The sequence below is a fragment of the Manacus vitellinus genome, unplaced genomic scaffold, assembly GCF_001715985.3.
Source record: "Manacus vitellinus isolate BGI_N305 unplaced genomic scaffold, ASM171598v3 scaffold_8_pilon, whole genome shotgun sequence".
Lineage (NCBI taxonomy): Eukaryota > Metazoa > Chordata > Aves > Passeriformes > Pipridae > Manacus > Manacus vitellinus.
In genome coordinates, this window is record NW_021940864.1 from 18,328,205 (window position 1) to 18,348,312 (window position 20,108).

At 44.3% G+C, this 20,108-nt stretch overlaps 1 protein-coding gene across 1 annotated transcript in view; it reads left to right on the forward strand.

Moving 5' to 3' along the window:
• The first annotated feature begins 2,603 nt into the window (after positions 1–2,603).
• The window catches only part of MDGA1 (MAM domain containing glycosylphosphatidylinositol anchor 1), a 137,604-nt gene continuing 120,099 nt past the window's right edge, over positions 2,604–20,108 (forward strand). Inside the window, exons 1-2 of the mRNA XM_029965106.1 lie at positions 2,604–2,721; positions 2,848–3,234. Coding sequence (XP_029820966.1) covers positions 2,604–2,721; positions 2,848–3,234 — 505 coding nt within the window. The remainder of the gene's footprint in view (positions 2,722–2,847; positions 3,235–20,108) is intronic.

The following is a 20,108-nucleotide window of genomic DNA, read 5'->3' on the forward strand; positions in this document are numbered from 1 at the left end:
ACAGGGTGATGGAAAGGAAATAGAAGGAAGGCTTAGGCTGGGCAGCAGGGAAAGCTGGCTGGCACCAAGATCAGAGGGCCTGGATGGGCTGCACTTGAAACTGGAGGGGGTGAAGCACTTGCAGAGCAGATTAGGCCTGCCCTGGCCTCAGAAGTGGGGAATAAATGACCTGTTAAGGCTCTCTCTTTAAAGAGACACCATCACCCCTGAGATGCCACTACAGACAGCCCCAAAAACAAATCTACTGGAAGATTGTTTCCTTGTGTCTGTGATGGAGGAGTGTCATGGTAAAACATATCCTGGGTTTAAGCCATAAACATCTGCACTTTTTCATTTCATGTACACATGACATGATTTGTTTCCTGCTCCTTTTATCTGTAAGGTAAAAATGCTTTTACTAGAGTTTACAATGCAGTATGCCTCACAGTCTTGCAACCTGTGTGCGTGCATGTCTTTTGCTGCCAGTTTCTGGGGCACAGACACTCTAATGTCACCTGGTGACCTGGATCCATCCCTCTCACCTGCCTCTGCCTAGAGCTGATTTGCCAGCAGGAACAGGGGTCCAAGACATGGAGCTCTCCAAGATACCTTGCTGTCATCTCAGCATACCCTGTGCCCTCAGAAATGGCTGAGCAGATCACTGGCTAAAGGAGGGGCGGAGCTGGCTCTGTGAGTCACTTTTTGGCTGATCCTGTTTGGAAAATGTGAAGTATGAACGCAGTGGTCCTCCAAACTATGTATGTGTGTATGTACATATATAAAAACATACACACTTGTTCACACATCTTTTGTGCTCAACCATTTATCTTTGTTGTCCAGCCCTTAAATCTGTGGTGGCTTAGGCGGTATACAGCCTTTTGAGGAATGAGTTTTCTAACTGGAGTGCCATAGAAATAGACTCACCAAAGGACTGGGTTGATCCAAGATTTGCATAAGTCTTTAACAGCTCTTTAAGGTCAAGGCATTAAATCTATCCAGCCCAGTGCTTCAGAATGCCTTGCTGTTCTCCAGCTGTAATGTGTCACATTGACTCTCCTGTGACACTAGAGCCTCTAGTTTTAGGTCAGGTCAGTAGCTTCATACACCAGATAAGCCCTCAATTGACTTTAATATGCAGTACTAGAAAACTGACATTATCCTCTTGACAGGTTGTTTGCAACTTGCTGAATGAAGTCAAAATATTTCACTATAGGTGTCATCAGAAACCACCATCCTATGCTAATTTTTGTGGGAACATGAAGACAGATGTTGAATAATTTGACATGAGCAGCATAGCTTTTAAAATTATCACTGTGTCTGGTTTGCACTGGAGTTTTTGAAATATATATATGTATTTCAGATGAGTTTGAGAGAGGGGGAGATAGGTATAATAAGTGACTCCAAATAAATGGAAGATGCAGCAAAAGATGGACCTGGAGGTTCAGTAGTCAGACAGCAATTCAGCCATGGCAGTAAGGGGTGCTGTGCTGCTGAGGCTGCTGTTCTTATTTTTAAGGAATAAGACAAAGTGACTTCCATGCTAGTACCTTAGGGATCTTGTGACACTTCCCATCAACCAGAAGCCCTACTGTTTTGCCTGTGTTTTGATGAGTTACTGCTATTCTGCTTGCTTGAATAGTGCATTTTCAGGCTTCCAGTCCCTCCCTCCACACATACTGTGCTCTCTTGGTTCATTAAGCATAGTCTATGGCTAAGAAACATGCCTGTGTGGCTGCGACTTGTTGTGAGGAGGGCAGAGTTGGGGGGTGGGGGGGTAGGAAATTACCTTTTGGCCAATGCCAGTGTGCTGGCACAAGTAATAGAGAGAGATGCATTTCAGCTAGTGAAAGACTACTTGGGATGGAAGGTGTTTCTTAGGCTGTGGAAATGTCCTTAACCCTACCTGCAAAAGGTTTCTTCAGTTAGCATAAGGTAAGTCTACAGTCAACTGGTTTACCTGTGTAGCGCTGGAGAGACAGTTCACCCGTTAAGTTCTCATCAGGGTAGGTGAGATGTTAGTACCTTTTCTGCAGAAAGGTTGCTGTGTTCTGTCATCATAATGGGCTATGTTTTGCTGTAGGGAAGATGAGCTTTCTAGAAAACAGGCTGTGGATAATGTTGGTTTGTCCTCAGAGATGCTGTAGGTAATACAGTGTGTGATTCTTTAGGCTGTACCTGGTAGCCCAGATTTTAGGTACACTGAAACTATTAAGAAAACTGAGACCATTTTAGATTTCAAGCGGTCAAGGTGTCCCAGACACCTTTTGCTGATCATCATCTGCCGGTGTGGCACAGGTTTAAATTCAGAAGGGGAAAATGTGCCAGTGTCTCCTGGGCTTGTGGAGGAAGGGAGGGATATGGCACTGACACCACACAGCAGAATGCTGATCTGGCAAGGCCTTCAGGATTCACCAGAGAGAGTGATGTGTTGTGAAGAAATGAGAGAGGAGAGTTTGTGTGTTTCATGTCTTTGTGCCCATGTTTAACTGGTGAGATTTCTACTCTGCTAGGATCCAAAGTACTTGGCTTTGAAAAGAAAAAAGCTTTCATCTGCTACTTATCTGGGGGAAGCGGTTGAAGAAACAACAAAAGTTTGTTTTTATAGCCAAACGCTTGCTGTTTAGATGAAGAAATTAATGGAGCTGACAATCAAAAGCGCTGCATTGAGGGAAAGAGGTCGAGAAGTGGAGCCAGGAAAAGGAGATCCTGGGCATCAGCTGATCTTGGCTCAACAAAATTCACGTGGGAGAAGGGCGCTTACCGACAGGTTAGCTAGGACAGGACTTGCCGGGAGGCAGAGAGACTTTTGTCAGGTGTTTCACGGAACGAAGGCTTAGACTCCTGTTTCTTTTCCTGACTTCTGCCCAGGCACAGCACGGTGCTGCAGGCGGCTCCTGCTTCCCCTCCCGCCCAAGGGAAAGGCGCAGGAAGCTGCCCGTCCTTCCCCGTGCTGCCGGCTGGCTCCTCTCCAGCTGTGCCTGCGGAGCACATCTGGGCGGCGGGGCCGCGCCGCTCCGCCGCTGCCCGGCAGAGGGAGGCGTTGGGGCCGGGACTTTCTCGGGACGCACTCCGGCTGTGGGAGCGCCCGTGTCCCGGCCGGACACGCGTGGGAAGGGCTGGCCGGGCTCGGCTTCGGGGCCGTCGGGAAACGCGGATGGCGGCTCATTCTCTCCGTGGCCACCTTGGCGGACTTCGGGCAAACCCCGCTGTCCGTCTTCCGGGACGGAAGCGTGGCAGCGAGCGCCCGGCGTCCAGGTTTTGGCGCTGACTGCCTGCGTGCCACTTTACATCTCTCCCGGGTTTGTCTTTGGGTCTGAAGCTATGTCGCACTGTACACAAGCACTTCATGACCCGCCCTCCCCAGCCCACCGCCCCACTTTTTTTTTTCCCCCCTTTTACCCTTTTCTATTTGTTTTCCTCTCTCTTCTTTGTAATACTCTTCTGGTGAAAGTGCTGTTCTTCTGTTCCTTCTTGTTCATTTCCAAAGATCATACAATAAAGTGAGTGCAGGTTTCTTAAATCCTTCATTAACCTTTTTTTTTTTTTCATGTGTCTATGTAGATGTGGTCTTGTGATTTGTTGTTGTTGCTGTTCATTTAGGGGTTTGTTTGGTTTTGGTTCTCAAAAGGAAAAGGTATTTAAGGATTAAAGGAATCTGAACAGATTTGAGGGAAGATGAATCCTCATTGCCTTGCTCTGGAAGAAGGAGAAAAGACAGCAAGGTGAGGTCTGGCTATCAGGGCTCTAAAATCATCAGGTGAGGTCATTAGTGCTCCAATATATCTATCACCTTGGTTCTGTAAGGCAGCAGATCTGAGGGGGCCGCAGCACAAGTATTTGATTGATGCCGGTGCTTTGGCTCTTGGAAAACATGGGCTTAGGGGCCCTAGCTTAAAGCAGAATTGTCTTTTGAGCATTGTGGCTGCCTGCAGGGAGTTCTTTGCACCAGTGTATTTGCTGCGCTGTATCCAAGGTCAGCTTCTGACTATTAAGCTCTAGGTTTAATGCCCAAATACTCTGGTCCCTGGCTGGGGAAGGGAGATGCCTAAAGTTAACCAGGGAAGTAGAGAGAGAACTGAATATAAATGATTAGTTCTTTAAATTTTCTACTTGTTCTTCTAGATTAGACAGTCTGGGTACTCCATTGTGTGCTTGTGACTGTATTCCCAAAATGTATAGAGCGCTTTATGGTTCTAGTAATGTTTGAACTCCTCTGAGAAAAATGCTCCCTCTGTATGCCTCTGTAAAGCACTCTGTGTTCTCAGTATTGTGCTAGTAATGAACAGCAGTGTAGACACAATTATATATTTCAGTGGTTGCAAATAAGGCAGGACAGCCCACTGGTGATTTGAAGTCACCTGGTGATTTGAAGTCACCAACACTGCTCTCAGAGCAGGTCACAGTGATGTGCTTGGCTGCACACCCCCGGGGAGAGGGTGTATCAAGGTGGCAAGCAAGGATCTCTAGCAGCTTTTATTGATTTTGCCGGCCTCTTGCTTTCTTGTGGCTCTTTTCACTCGTGCTGCAAATTGCTCGTGGCCGTGGTGTTGGCTGTTATCCCTTTGCTTTAGCTTGCATAGGAAAGATCTCACTGATGTAACTAAAAATCCCTCTGACGGTAATGTGGCGGCTTGTGGTTTCTCTCCACTGTGAGCTGTAGTGTAGGACAAATGGCATGCAGATACTTTACTGAGTTTATGTAAATGAAAATGATGGCAGGGTGAGGACAGCAATCGACAAAGGTGCAGTAAGAACAGCAGTTTCTGAAGACAAATTAGCAAACGCTGTCTAAAGGAGAACTGACATAACATTGAAAGCTAAAGTCAAGCTGTGAGAAAGGCTTTAGGATGTCTGCAGGTGGACATTTAATACAAGAGTAACTGCTTGCTGTTCCTGCTCCTGTTCGGAAGGAAATGATCCTTCACTAATTAGTGTAAATTGTTTTAAAATAAATGTGGGTGGGAATCTTGTGCATCTCTTGTGTGCCTTTGTGATGAAATAAAAAGGAAAAACAAAGATATGATTCAGACAGGTGTTTGAGAAATGTGTCAAAATGGCTTTTGCTTACAAATACCTTTTCACCTTCTTGCTTCTTGCATGCCTTGCACAGTGGAAAAAAGGCATTTATAGATTTAGAGTGAAGAATTACTGTCTTTTGCTAAGTTTAATAAATGGATTAGTCTACTTGGAGCATTCCTCAGAATAGCAGAAATGTGAGAAACGGAGGCTCACAAAAGTAACCTGAGCAGCAAGAGCCAGCTGGGGATGGGAGACTAAACTCCCTTGCCAGTCAAGTGAATCCAGCTGGGATGTTAAGAAAATTTAACTGGTGGGGGCATTTCCACTGCAGTTGTCAGACCCTGAAAATCCCTCTCAGAGTGCACATGTAGAATTTCTTGTGTTTCCCATCACTGTAATATCCCTGAACTTCCATCTTTACAATGCCCCTGTTGCCTACAGTTATTCCATTCTGCATGTGGGGAAATGAGATGGAGATTAAGTGATTTGCCCGTAGCAGAATGGAGAATCGAACATCAGCGAAGTTTTAACCATCCTTTTCTCTCTGGTAAAGTGCAGCTGGTATTAAGTGCAATCCCTGTGGCTGATAGATTCAAGGTAAATACATCCTCAATAAGAAGGCATAAGCCACTGAAAACAGGCTTTGATCCAGGTATCGCAGAATCAAGCTTTTTTAATAAGAAAACACAACCATGTTTTGTCTTTCACTACTAATTTAGCTCATCTTTGTACACAGGTTAGGATTTATTTTAGGACATCTCTTGGAGGTCTTCTAGAAGTTGAGCCTTACTGTACAGTACTGGGAGAGAAAGAAATCTTTCAATTGCGGATACATACATGGCTTTGCTGTGTGGATCTGCAGAAGGACCAGTTTCAGAATCTGTTGACTCATTCTGCAACAATTTAAATTATTTTGCACTTGATCAAAGAAGCAGTATTTCTTGCTCCGAAAAGCCTCTGTCATGAATGGAGGAAATTAAATGACTGTTGCTTGTACCTGGAGGAAAGGACAAAAAGTCTGTGTTTGCTATGAAGGAGCAAAGATTTGGGATGGGAAGAAAAGCAGGGGACCATACAATTGGTACATGATGGGGGACAGTGTCTGGGACAAAGGAGAGAAGTTGTGATAACAAGGGTGGAGCTATGTCTCCAAAATAAGGCTGGATGCCAGAGCAGAACACAGCTTTTGAAGAAGCAAAAAAGAAATCTGAATATTCCAACACGTTTTGTCATTTAAAGTATGTGCTAATCCATATTCTTATTTTTCTTACAAGTATGAAGACAGTGAGAAATTTCTAGTGTTTGTTTCCCAAATGCTAATGAGCCCAAAAGGATTTAATGTCAGTGATTTTTGTTTGACAATTCAACTTACACTGCACATGCACTATGCCTACACAGAAGTAGGAACTGTGGCTTGTGGGTGCACTCTTGAGCTCTCTTTAAACTGTCAGTTTTAGTTACTAATTGCAGTACAGCTGTAGCAGCTCAGCCTGGCCTGTGCTCCAGCCACTCATGCAACATTCTGAGTGGGCTTTGAGGTGTGTGCTGAGCCTCCTGTTCCTGGGGTCTCCTGGCAACAACATACTGCACTCGACTGCTTGATAGATAAGTTTTGGGGCACCTACATGAGGTTCATGCTTGCTTTTGGATTGCAGCACAAACAAACAGACTCAACTCCAGGCTGTACCACGGGGTGTAAATACAGCTAGCTGGCTTATTGGGTGCAGTTCAAAGTCTGAGGGCTGCAGCAGCTTAGCTACTGCAGTCCTGTAGCTGTGAACTCTAGCAAGACAAATGCCAGGGTTGCTCTTGCTCAGTGGTGTTTTTCAAGCAAGCATAGATGTAGGAGTGCAAACTGGCTTAATGCAGTTTGATGTGGTGAAAAAAACCCTCTGAACAACAGGTCTAAGAATTAATCTTTAATTTTGAAAAACTAGTCCTGAATAACTCCTTGCATAGACAAGCACTGCATTTAGCTGTGATTAAGTTTCTAAATTGTTTTTCAAAACTGTATAGTCAAGCTCCTGAACCATGTAGCTGCATCTGAAGATGTTACCCATAGAAACTAAGCTCCAGCTTTGGTTAAAATAGCACAATAATAGTTTGTTTTCTGGCTGGTCAAATGATAAGCAGCTTAGGACTTTCATCCTTATTTCAGCAGAAAAATGCAATCGACAGTAGAGAATGACTGTTTACTATGATGTGCATGATTAATACCATAAATCTTTCATGTTGGGATGTTGGGTGAGAGGCATGAATATCACTGCTACAAATTGAAAGGAGCAGTTTCTTATGTATTTGTGGTTGGTAATCAGGCTTGAAACTCCACGTAGAAGGAGAAATTAGCCAAAGTGAATGGTAGTTATTGAAACTAGAAACCACACTGGCATTTGCTAAGCCTTGGCAAAGATGCCATGCTGATTTTTGCAGATCACAATGAGCATATGTACCTACTTGTGGCTGATGGTTATTCCAAGTGGCCAGCAGTAGTGTGTGTGCTATTTGACAAACAGTTCTGCTTCCTGGATTATTATGGAGACATTTCAAAGTATGTTTGCAGCATATGGCTTGCTGAAGGAGATGGTTTTAGATAAGAGACGTTGGGTAAAACACAGTAGATCAGCTGCTTATCACTCAGCTTCAGATGGGTCAGCAGGGCATTTTATACAGACATTTAAAAGAGCAGTAAAGAAAAATGAAGCCCAGCATCACAAACTTTATTTCCTTGCGTAGAGCAGTGTGCAGAAAAGCTCCAGAAGAACTAATACTTAATAGACGGATTTTAATTTAAAAAATTGCATTTGATTGTCTCAAAGCAAGTCTAGAGGAAGTAGTAAGTGAGGATAATGGGGGAAGGAAACCATATTCATGAGCTTTTTGCTTGTTAGCCCTAAATAAAAGCTTTGCAGAAGGAGGAAGCAGGGGAAGGTGCTAAAAGTGCTGGGATCTGTGATATGCTTGGTGAGGTAGACAGGGAAATGAGAAGGAAATGTGTCTAGCTATTGCTAGATGTAAAAAAAAAAAAAGAGAGAGGAAAGAAATGGATGCTTTTGATGGTGTGTGTAAATTTGAAGAGTGAGAATATTTCTGTCTTTCATTGGCCTCATGATAATACCCTTGACATTGTTGCTGTTGAAAATGAAAGATGGGAAGAGCAAGTGAGAACCACCATCTCCATCAGGCGGAAGCCTTCCCTGAACAGGATTGCACATCTGCCAGAAAGCAATTAAAAAGTCATATAAAAAGGGGCTAGTCTTAGCATCTCCAGGAAGATTTAATGTAGAATTTTCATACATAGTCCTAAATGCTTTTTTTTACAGTCCCAGATACTCTGTGAGCATTACTGCTGTCTGTGGGTGAACAACTGTAGGTGACACCAAGGCTGTAGTCCAAATCCCACAGTGGTGTAAAATGGGTGATAGTTTGTAATTAAGGGGTTCATTTGCTGAACTAACTCTTCTGATTTTTCTTGTATTGTATTTCTCCCTTTTTTTCTGATCCAATGAGTCATTGTAATCAGTTTTTGAGGCATGTGTGGCTAGTTGGATTTTTGTTGATATAAGATCTGATTTCCTATATGTTCTTTTTCACACCTTCTTACCTTGCTGACATCTATGACTTTTTATTCATTAGCCTAGGAGAAGTGCTTGCTGCTATGGGAGTGCAAGCAGGCAGCCCTTGTACCCGTGATCCACCAGCAAGAGCTGCTGACCAAACTCTGACTCAAGCTTTTGCTACTGCCTGACTGGGAGAAATGCTTGTGTTTCTTCAGATCCTCTGAGAAAAAAGAAGTTAGAAGGAGAGAGAGGGAAGTCTTAGAGAATTCACTTTCCTGGATACGATTTTTGGCTTTGCTATGCTACGCTACTCCTGTAGATAGCATTTTAATTCTAAAGCAAGGGAGTTAAATGCAGCTGAGCTGTTGCTCTCGTAAAAATGCTGGCCTGAAATGCTGCACATAATGGCTTGGATCCTGTTGCTGTCAGTCCTTCTTTATGACATTTTTATTTTAAAGACTCCATTGTAAACCAAGTATGTAGAAAAAGCCCTAACAAAAACAGCTGCAACAAATAAACTTGCCTTAAGTTGCACAAAAAGATGAGACCTGTTTGTTTCTTCTGCCCTTCTGTTTGTGTGAATGGAAGGTGATGCCATTTGTCTGCCTCGGACAGAGGTTTTGAAGATGAACCTGCTGATTTCAGTGAGGTGTTTTTATTTAGATATAAAAGGAGAGGGCATAGACAGGCAACCTCAGTTTTTGTGTGGAATCCTGTCTTAGTAGTTTACAGGCTTTCAAGGGCATTTGATTTTTGGTTTTTTTCCACCCCATCACCATTAAATTTTCATTCAAGACATTTTTCGTTTTGTGGCAGTTTCTGCTTTGCTGCATTGATGAGCATCTTTTGGCTGGTTGTTGTGGTCACTGCGCTACTGCCAGTCTCTCAGACGGTCCCTGAGCTGCCTTTGGTGAGCTGCTGCTGGAGAATCCGACAGCAGATCTGTCATCAGAGCACAGAAAATCCTTGAGTGTGAACCCTCTTCATAAAGTATGCTGGCTTTGTCTGGCCAGAGTGCAGTGCCTGGAGACTTAGCCAGCCAGGTAACATGCCACCAGAGAGGCCAAACTCCCTAGTCGCTATTTTTTTGGACCTACTTTCCAAGATGGTTGTTTCTGTAGGGTATTTCTTGTTTCTCTGGGCCTGAAAAGTGTCTGGGCACTTTGATTTCAAACCCCACTACTCTGGAGGACTTGGATTATGTTTGTGATTATTCCAGAACGGGGTAATTCTTATTATACTTGAACTACAACTTAACTCTCAGCAAGTCATGTGTTCACTTCTGTTGGTGAATCTGGAATAGTGGGAAAACCAGTCTTTCCTACCCCAAAAGTTTTTGGCTGTTTTATCTGATATGTGACACCACTTGAGTATCCTTTCCTGGTGATTGAAGGCCTGTCTCTCTTGCAGCTTGCTGTCTTGAAGTGAGTTGTAGGTAGCTGGCAAGAGTTATTTGGATTTCCTCTTTATTTTCCCCATTCTTTGCTTTCCTGCAGGATTGTTTTGCTGGAATAAGAGGATTTTTTTCTTTCTGTTGCTTAATTGTATTACAATGGTTGAAGTTTTTTTTCCTTGCCTTTGTCACATATGTTTGTTACCTAACTTTTCTGGTGTCCTTAAAAAGTGCAGATAGAAGGAAGGGACATAAATAGAGCTACTGTTCAGGATCTCACTTGGCTTTGGAGATAAGGGCCTGCTGGGGGGGAGTCTTTGTCCCATTGTCACCACCATCTTCCCATCTGCCTTCTCTCTTTCCTCAGCTCCTGTTGTTTCACCTTCGGAATTATTCCCGAATTCACTGTGCTTAAAATAATACTTGTTTGAACAATAAAAGCTGTATTAAAGGGATGCATTATTCCTTATTTTAAATACACATATTGGCTCTGCGAGAGAGGACTTTGCAAAAAAAGTCTGACTGTATGCTTTTGCACATAAAATGAGTATGTCAACAAAATTCTGTAACTGAAGAAAGCCCTTTTCCCCTGCTTCCCCACATGCAAATGTCCAAATACAATGGAAATTCCTATTGCTGAAACAGTAGCAAAGAAAAGCCAAGAGGCATTGAAATGCTGCCGGTGATACCTTTATACTGAGTTACGACAGTGAAGGCAAACAGCAGCTGGAAGCTTGGTTTGATCTTTCTGTATGAATAAGATTAAGTAGCAGGCACGGTGCTGGTGAGGGGTATTTTCCTGACCCTCTTCCACAAAGCTTTTGAACACTTGCGGAGAAGCACAGAGTATCTTCAGCACCTACTGAAGGAATGGTGACCAAAGAGCTTAGCATAGCCGAGTGCCCTGCCTGTTGGAGAAACAGCTGAGAAAGACCTTGCCCTGATGTGTTTAGACTGCCCTGCTGACCAGAGCAGAGGGATTTTTCCACTGTGTCTCTCCTTTCCTTCCTGTTAATATTTTTGTAATCATTTGTATGCATTTGGCATTAAATGTATCCTCTCATTCAAGGGGCGAGAACCTTGCCTGGTGTTCATCAGGGAGCTGAGAATTTGGGTTCAAGGGCCAGCTCACGGGTCTCTTGGGAACTGTGTGTGAGATCAGATGTGAACTGAGTCGGGTCTAAAGTCTTCTCAGGCTACTTCTGTTGCCACACCAGTAATCTCTGTCGTATTTACTCTGCTGGTGTGAGCTGTCATCACTGCTCCCATTTCTGAGCAAGAGTGATAGAGAAAACTTACAGTCAGCTGTACTGTTTCTTATTTTTTCCTGTCAAATGTCTTTTCAGACTCCCAGTGCTCCCTCATCCTGCCTTCCTTGAGACATCTTTCCAGCCTCACCCTTTTCTTTGTCCAGATGTGTAGATTTACACACACGAATTCATTTCATGGTATTCCCAACACAGACATTATCACTGTCTTTGCCCTTATTTAATTTTTTAGTTTTATTTATAACCTCTTTCTTGGGCAGCTACATTTCCAGATCACTTGTCCATTATCTCATCACTCTCCAAGAAGACATGTGGGCTTTAGGTCTGTGAGTGCTTCTGGGAGTTTGGGTGTCTTCTGGAGCACTACCCTTCCTGGTGGGGGGTCAGCTGGGGCCAAGACTCAACTTCCACATGTTCCAGGACAGAATAACCTCCAGACACTAAATTTCCCAGGGTGGAGAAAAAAACTGTCTCCTCATGATACTTTTGTTCTCGTAGTGTTCATTGCTGCTGGATTGTTGTTTCTTGGGTAACCAATGAGTAATACATCTAAATCTGCAGTTCTTCTGCAGCATCTGGGTTGGTTGGGTCAAATACAGAAAAATGCAGTCCTTTTAGCTGAAGAAAAGATTTGCATGAAGCTCTCATCTGCCTAAAGTTTAGAGTGATCTTTCATTTTTCCTTACTATCTTTCAGGAGTGTGACTTTCCCTTCCCCTTTCACAGATGATTATTCATCCTCTCCAGTATTTAGTGGCTCTCCCCCAGGAGCATGCATGCCCACAGGTGGCAGCAGCCAGGTGCCACAGTTGAGCAGTGTGGTTGTAGGCACTAACTACAGCAAAGGCAGTATTCATCCATGTGAGGAAAACTGCTTTTTTGATAATCCACTAGATTTCCCCAGAATCCCTGCCTGGGGAAAGCTGTGACATTTTGCATTGTTTTGGGAGCTCTGAGGCCACCTTCCCAGAAGCTCTTTCTAGGTTTTATAGTCCTCATGGAGGGAATTGGTACAGTAACTTTGTAAAGGTGAAAATCAGCACCGTATATGAGGGGAGACGGAAAAATGTGGTAGTTTTTAAAGGGAAAAAATAAACCCTAAAGTTCCATCTCCTTGGGACTGAGCTTACATCTAATTTGTGGCATCTTTCCAATCCTCTTACCTTTTTCTGGGAAATAGCAGGGTCCAGAGATTAAAATCTGTACCAAAGTAATTGTAATTGGGGACTCAGTCAAAAATTCCTACTGCCTGGACGGCAGCCTGGTTTAGAGGTCCTAAGCCATAAAAACCCTTGTTCATCTCTGATGGCATCTGCAATAATGGAACAAATCTTAAGAAAAAACCAAACCAAACCAAGTCTGCTGTCCGTGAGAGTTCTTTGTGATTTTGTATTTTACCTTGTTTCCACATCTCCAAGTTGAAATCTGATTTGTGTGTGTAGTTACTTCATGGAATCATTGAAAAGGTTGGAGGGGAACTTTGGAAGTCACCTGGTCCAGCCCTCTGCTCAAAGCTGAGCTACTTTAATATTAGAGCCAACTTAAGAGTTACACCAGGCTGTTAAGCACCTCATCCAGTTGAATCTTGAGCTTCTCTGAATATAGAGGATCCATACGCTCTCTGGGACCCTCTACTGGTGTTTGACCAGCTTCATGGCGAAATAGTTTCTGTCTTTAGAAATGGGAATTTCCTGTAGTCTGTCTGGTGATTTTTGCCCTTCTTTTCACCAACTGCCTCTGAGGAGAATTCGACTCTGTGTTCTTCTTCCTTCCTTTGTCATTTTCTAAGGCTTAGAAAAAAACCCAGCCAAGCAAAGAAACCCACTCAGATTTTCTCAGCTTTTTTTCATATGCCATATGCTCCACCTGCCTGACCATTTTAGTGGTCCCTCACTGGACTTGATCCAGTATCACATACTGTAAATGCTGCTTTCTGGAAAATGTCTTTTCTAGTTTCTTCCAATGAGATGGTCCCTGATACATGGTGTTTGTGAGAAAGATTGATTTATGGCCTATCCTCTTTAAAGTTCTTCGTTGAACATGCTGTAATTAGCACACTCCTGGTGTGGTCTGACACAGACAAGCAGGGAAACTGAAGATGTGCTGGTAGACATTTGTACATTTTCCATTATGTGCAGCATAATCTCTGGTGACATTTATACTTAGTAGTCTTCTGTGAGTGTAACATAAAGATTAAACAAATGTGAGATTAGAGGCGGTGGAAAAGGGTATTAAACCCATTGGCCATGTATCACAGACATAGCTGTGTGTGTCTGTATGTATGTACTCACATGTGTATGTGTATGCATATGTAATGTATATATTTATTAGACACACAAGTGATTTTGCCCTTGGGATACCCAGTCAGTTTCCTTGAATAGAAAGCAGGGAATGCCCAGCAGACACCCTGTTCTGTGCACCAAGTCAAGAGAAGAGAGTCCTGTCCCTGGTGTGTAGCAGTAAGTGACTGGGTTGGGAGAAAGATGTGCGGTTTCTGAGGAAAGCTTTATAAAGAGGATGATGTGAGGTTCAGCTCAAACTGTTTAGTCCGAAGCCACTTGTGGTGTGCTAATGTAACAGAGGGACCTTGTCTCACGTTAAGTGCTCCAGGGTTTCTTTACACTTTGAGTTCTCCATAGGTGCCCAGTTGGTGGCTTTGCTTCACAGCGTGACGCTCCAGAGCAGGAAGCTTAAGACCGAGTCATGCTTTTTCTCTTCATTTGACACAATTGTAGGTGGCATGGGGAGTGGGATGCTGGGGTAGGAAGTAGAAGGAATTATTTTACTCCCACTGCATTCTATCTGGGCAACGTGCCCTAGCTGAACAGTTGGTTTGGCAGCTTTTTTTCTTTAATGTGCTTAGTATCTGTGTTCTATTTCTCCGTCTCTCCCCTTTTTGTAGGGCCATTTCCAGATTAAAATGAAATAGACTCTAAACTAGCAAAAAAGGATTAGGAAGTTGGGAAGGTTCATGTGTTCAGATGTCAGAAACACAGCACTGACTCTCTGTGAAAGGAATCACTTTGCTTTCTCCCTTGCTGGTGAAGTCTTTCAGAGAACGGGATGACTTCTAGATGACTTGTCTAGCCCTCTCTGCATCTGAAATCTAGCCCAGGTGTAGTTACGCATCTTCATTGCTACCAACATCAAAGGAAAGGACTGAGCTGTTTGTTTTTATTACTACTACTATTACTATTATTATTTTAAATTCCCAACATTGAAACCTTGCTACTGACCTCTTGAGTTTTCTGAGAGGGAGTGTGCAGCCCAGTTTCAGTCCTACTTTGCAGATTTATTTATTTTTTTATTGTATGCATATGGCCTTTTTGAGGAGGGTATATGAAAGTCTTGCTGTTGCTCCTGAACTATCTTCTCTGAGGGAGTGGTAGCGTTGCAGTTTCACCAGGAAATATTAATGTGTGTAAACATTTTTCAAAAGGCATTACATCTTCCTGCATGTACTTTATTATGTTCCCACAAATCTGACCAGATTTGATAGATAGGTAACCAGGGAGCGAGGACAGGGGAAACGTGCTAGAGAGGGAAGGAGGGAAAAGGGAGCGAAATAAACACAAACCTGCTGTAATTCAAAACAAGGCAAAATCAGATTGTGTGCTTTGGCTAATTTTCTTATTCAGGTATTGATCCAGTGGCTGCTCCAGAGTCTATTAGCAGTCAGCCAGTGAAAATATTTCCCATCGGGGGCTCTGACCTGAGACGGGGGTGAATCTATAGCAATTTGTTCAAACAGAGGAAAGCTTTTTCCTCTGATTTGTATTCCAATTTGCACAGTCTACGGAGGGGGGCCCCATCGTGGAGGTTTGTGGGGTGGTGCTTCTCAAGTGGGAATCAAGCCTGAGACAGGTAACTGGCTAAAAAAAAATGCCTGATTAAACTCTGAGCTGGGCACCCTCCCTCTCTGAGCGCTCTGGGCGCTGCAACAGTCTCCCCTGCCAAGGGGAGAGGGACAGCTTGCTGCATGCCCTCGGCAGGAAGGACACACAGACCTGACAGGCCAAAGCTGCCCCAGTGAGGAGAAAGTTGTCCTTGCTGCAGCCTTTTAAAGAGAGGAGGGGGAGAGAGTACAAAAGTGGTTTCTGCCTCATGCCTACCCATGTGCTGCCAGCACTAGCTGAGGAACAGGTTTCCTGTGAGGGTGGCTCTCTCTATGGGTGGTTTTCAGCCTAGTCACGTTGGGCTCATACCTGGTTTGACCCCAATTTGCTCCTGCTGGAGAGGGCCAGTGTGGATCTTGCTTCTCATGTTAAGAGCCTGCTACAGGAGTTGCAGGATTCTGATGCTTTCTTAGAGTCTGACAGAAGATCCCTGATAGCAACAACTGAGTCCCAGCTTCCACCCAAAGCTGTGCTGAAGGTCCCATAGGGACATGGAGCTCCTTTTCTCACTCTTCCCTGTTGGCTGCTGGTTACATGATTGCTCCAGCAGTAATCTAGACAAGGAAACACAGTCTCAGCATCCCTTAAATCCAGATCCTGCAGCTATCCAGAGCTGCCATAAATCTCAATGGTGAAAAACCTGACAAGGTTAGCAAGGCTTAGGGCTTCCAGTGCCTGTTGGGTTGTCAGCTGGTCTGATGCCTGGTCTGATTGCCAGTCCCCATGCTGGTCTCAAAACCTCCAGGTCTGGGGTATAGCCTGTCTATCATGGCAATGAGACAGTTGTAAAGTCATGGTTGAAGAGGTGGGGAGATATTTTGGAAAGCCCTTGTTCATGCATATAAGCATCCACTCTGCCTCTGAGAAGGCCAGAAATATCAGGGTTGTGTCTTGAAATACATCATCTGGAAATACGTAAGAAGCGTAGAAGACCTCTGAACTTAGGGTTTATACTGGGCTTCCACATTAAAGAGTGACATCACAATGCCTTTTTTCAATTAATTGCCCAAATATGGGAGCCTAAGGTTGGAAAATCTGTTTAGTAAAGGCAGGAAGAAAGGGAAGTCTTCCTTTGTATAAAATACAAGGATAAGAGTAGGAGGGAGTAATAGGATGGGGGAGATACTGCTTTTAGCTTTTAAAATTGGCTGGAATTCTCCTCAGCCTTGTTTATACTTGCTTTAATTTAGTGATGGTCACAGAAACACTTAGAGGGAGGAAGGAGGTAGGGAGGCAGAAATGAATAATCACTTTAAATCTTAAATCTGTGCAATTTTTAAACCACAAGTTTATTTTTGACTTGGCCATAACTTTAAGGGAGCCAACCTGAGTACCAGGGAGAGCAGTAACTCCAGCTTTGAGAAAGAGTGGAAAAGTTTATGAGATTTTAAAGCAGTCAGGCAGAGGTCCCTGCAGTTGATGGCATGAGGGGAATGTGCATGGGGATAACGACAACAGCATTTTGTAAAATTTAGGAGAGTATTTAACACTACTGGAGCTGTGGAGTGAGCTGATGCTGCTTTTATAGTCAACAGAAGGCTTGTTATGGTGCTGGAGAAGAGGGTTGGTGGAGGGCAGGCTCCACTGCCCAGCTGGCAAGGGTGCTGGCTTCTGCAGGAGGGCTGCTGGCCGCATTTCCAATGGAAGGAGAGACCCATTCCTCCAGCTTGCAGCATGGCTTTCTGGACAACAGGTAGAGCAAGTGCTGTGCCAGGCTTTCCGAGCAATGCAGGCTAGAGGGAGACAATTAAAATCCGAGGTACCACTTGTTTGACATGCACCAGTGATTGGCTCCCATTAGGTGGAGGATTTTAAGCCTTTCATGCCAGCTAATTGGTCCAATCCCTGCCCTAAGAGTGACCAGTGCCCAGGGCTTTAGCAGAAAGAGCAATGACTCACAAAACAGAGCTGTCAAACTGCAAGTCTTTGGCATTGCTTTGAATGTGTTGCCCTTTCATTCCACTGTCTCTCTCCTCATGGGCTGTGGCACAGGTTGTAGGAGGGAACTAACTGAACTGTCTCCGTTATCCCTAATGTTTTGCTTGTCCTCTGCAGTGTTGGTTCCTGTAGCAAAGTAAGCAAGCTGTGCTTTGCTAGTGTCCTGAGGAGATGGAGCTCAGTTGGTATCGGGAAGTGTGCTTGCTCCCATGGGGGATGTGGTGCACTGCACCAAGTAGCAACCTGACAGGAAGAGACTGCTGGTATAGGACCAGGCAGGAAGGTGGTTGGGGGCTGCCTTGCATTGGTTGTAGGGAGAAAATGCTGGGAGTGACCCCTTCTGAGAGAAGGGCAGACAGGGAGGGATAGTGTTCATGAGTTACTCTGAGGACATAGGCAAACTCTTTCCTCCAATTAAAGTTTTGTAGCATATATTGTGGAATATGGCTTGGAAATAACTACTGGGAAAGTAATACAAGGTGTATATAGAAACCTAGTGTGTCCCTGGGATGCACAGCAGAGTCTGTGACAGGTCCCCAGAATAACAGCTTCTTGGTGTCCCTGCTGTTGTGCAAGACTGATTCATCATGTTTCTCCTAGAAAGCATATCAGGCTCTATCTGGTTCAGGGCTACAGAAAACAGCACCTGCTTGCCTTCACCATCCCTGTAGATGAGTATTTATGTGTTCTCTTTAATGTCTTATATGGTGTATTTCTTTTTTATGAGATAAGACCACTGGCAGGGTTTCTTCCCCAGGAATGCTAGTGGAAGTCTTCCTTGCAGGTTCTGCTCACATCTGCCTATTTATGTGCTTGTCTGCCCGCATTGCTGAGGTCTTGCTGTGACTTAGGGGAGAGCACTGCTTGGCTCAGTCTCTTCTAGTTCTGAATCTCATGTTGCACAACATGTGTGCACGTGTGGGGTCCAGGGACTGCATCTCCTCCTCACCTGGGTCTGATGGCACTACATCAGAGGGATCAGCCCCCCCTAATGGCCCTCGCTGCTGACCTTCTGCTGTGGTTTAACCCCAGCCAGCAACTAAGCACCATGCAGCTGCTTGCTTGCTCCCCTCATTATAGGGAGGTGGAGAGAATTGGAAGAATAAAAATGAGAAAACTTGTAGATTGAGTTAAAGACAGTTTAATAGGTAAAGAAAAAGCTGCACACACAAGCAAAGCAAAACAAGGAATTCGTTCACTTCTTCCCATGGGCAGGCAGGTGTTGAGCCAGCCCCAGGATTGCAGTGACGTGGGAAGACAAGACACAGTAACTCCAAATGTTTCCCCTTCCTCCTTCTTTCCCCAGGTTTATATGCTGAGCATGATGCTGCAGGGTATGGAATGTCATTTTGGTCTGTTGATGTCAGCTGCCCCAGCTGTGTCCCCTTCCAACTTCTTGTGCACTCCCAGCCCCCATGCTGGTGGGATGGGATGAGGAGCAGAAAAGACTCACTGCTCACAATGATGAAAACAACCCTGTGTTATTGACACTGTTTCCAGCCCAAATCCAACATATAGCTCCATACTAGCTACTATGAAGATAATTATCCCAGGCAAAACTAGCACATTCTTCACCCCTATTCCATGCAGTTTATGTCATGCTCAGGTCCCACACTATTCCAATGCATCCTCATCACCCACTGCTCCCATTCCCATCCTTTGATACAGTTCACAGATATAATTTCCATAGTCAATGCACCACTCCTGTGAAAAGTCTTTAAAATGTCGATAAATGTTCACAAAATATCCATTAAATTAATTTAGTTCATGACTTTTGGCTCCGTCTGCTTTGGTGGTCACTTGGGACAGGAGAAGTGCTGTGTTGCATGGAGTTACTGGACATCAAAGCCAGCCTAGGTCTTGGTGCTGCTGCATTTGTACTGCTTCTTGAAAGGCTTGTCCTCCATTGATTTAGGTGGTTCCTGCTGTAGTAATTCATATAACATGAAACTAGAATCATGGGTTTCAACAATTTAAAGGTAGAATTCTAACTCTGTTAGAATTTCCATTAGAGCTTTTGGCTCCCAGCTTGGATGCTTTCTACTTCTTTGCTAGCCTTGTATCTGCATAAAAGACATGATTTAGTTATGGAAGGGATTGTGGGCCTGGAGAGAAGAAGAGGTTTGAGAAATGCAATCCAAGGAATTGCAAGACAATTTTCATGCTGCAGGATGAAACTTGCTCTTATACCACATCCATTCCTGTCTTAGATATAGAGCACAGAACTGACTTTTTTAATGGTTCTTCAGTTTTTGAACAAAGTATCATCCCCCCATTGAGCAAAGACTTGTTTTTCCCTAGGCAGGTATGATGCTGCTCCCTGAGTAACCTTAATTCTCTCCAAACAATTGAAGCAGGCTATTCCTTTTTTTCCTGCTCTTTGCCAAAACATACCCCCTCATTTTCCTGCTTCATATGGGCTTGGCAGCCAGCAGCATTAGGCAGGAAGGTATGGGAAGGAAAGCAACATGTGTCTTCAGCCAGATGAATCTGAAGTTTCTTCTTGTCAAGGTGCCCTGAGAAATCCATTTACAGACCTGGCTGGTCCCAGTCACCTCCCTGAGGCAAGTCGTCCCCAGAGCACTCACACACTGCAGGAGAATTAACATCTTAGGCTAGGACTGCATCTGGGCTGAAAGTCCCCTCTGCTTCCCACCTTCCTCAACCTCTGACACAGCAGTTGTCCCTGAAAGCTACTGAAAAGCTGCCTTCCCTGGGTCTCCCTTTTGTGTGGGAACTGGTGTAATGGTATCTGCCCAGCAGCACTATGGCTACCAGGGCATAGGCAAAGCACTCTGAGCTCTTTACCATTAGCTACCAGGTTGTTTTTCACCCTTTCTTTCTTCAGGTGTATGAATTAGAGTTGTGAGCAGCCTATTCAGTGCTGTGGGGCAAGAGCATGGGATACAGCAGGAAATTCCTATTTTGAGAGCAGATGGGAACATCTCCCAGTGCTTTGGGTAGCATCTATGGGCGGTGAATGGTTAAACACTGCCTTGCTCACTGTGTTGGTGTGCATGCACTAGTCCAGCATTGCACTAGCCTTTTGGCTTGCCTGG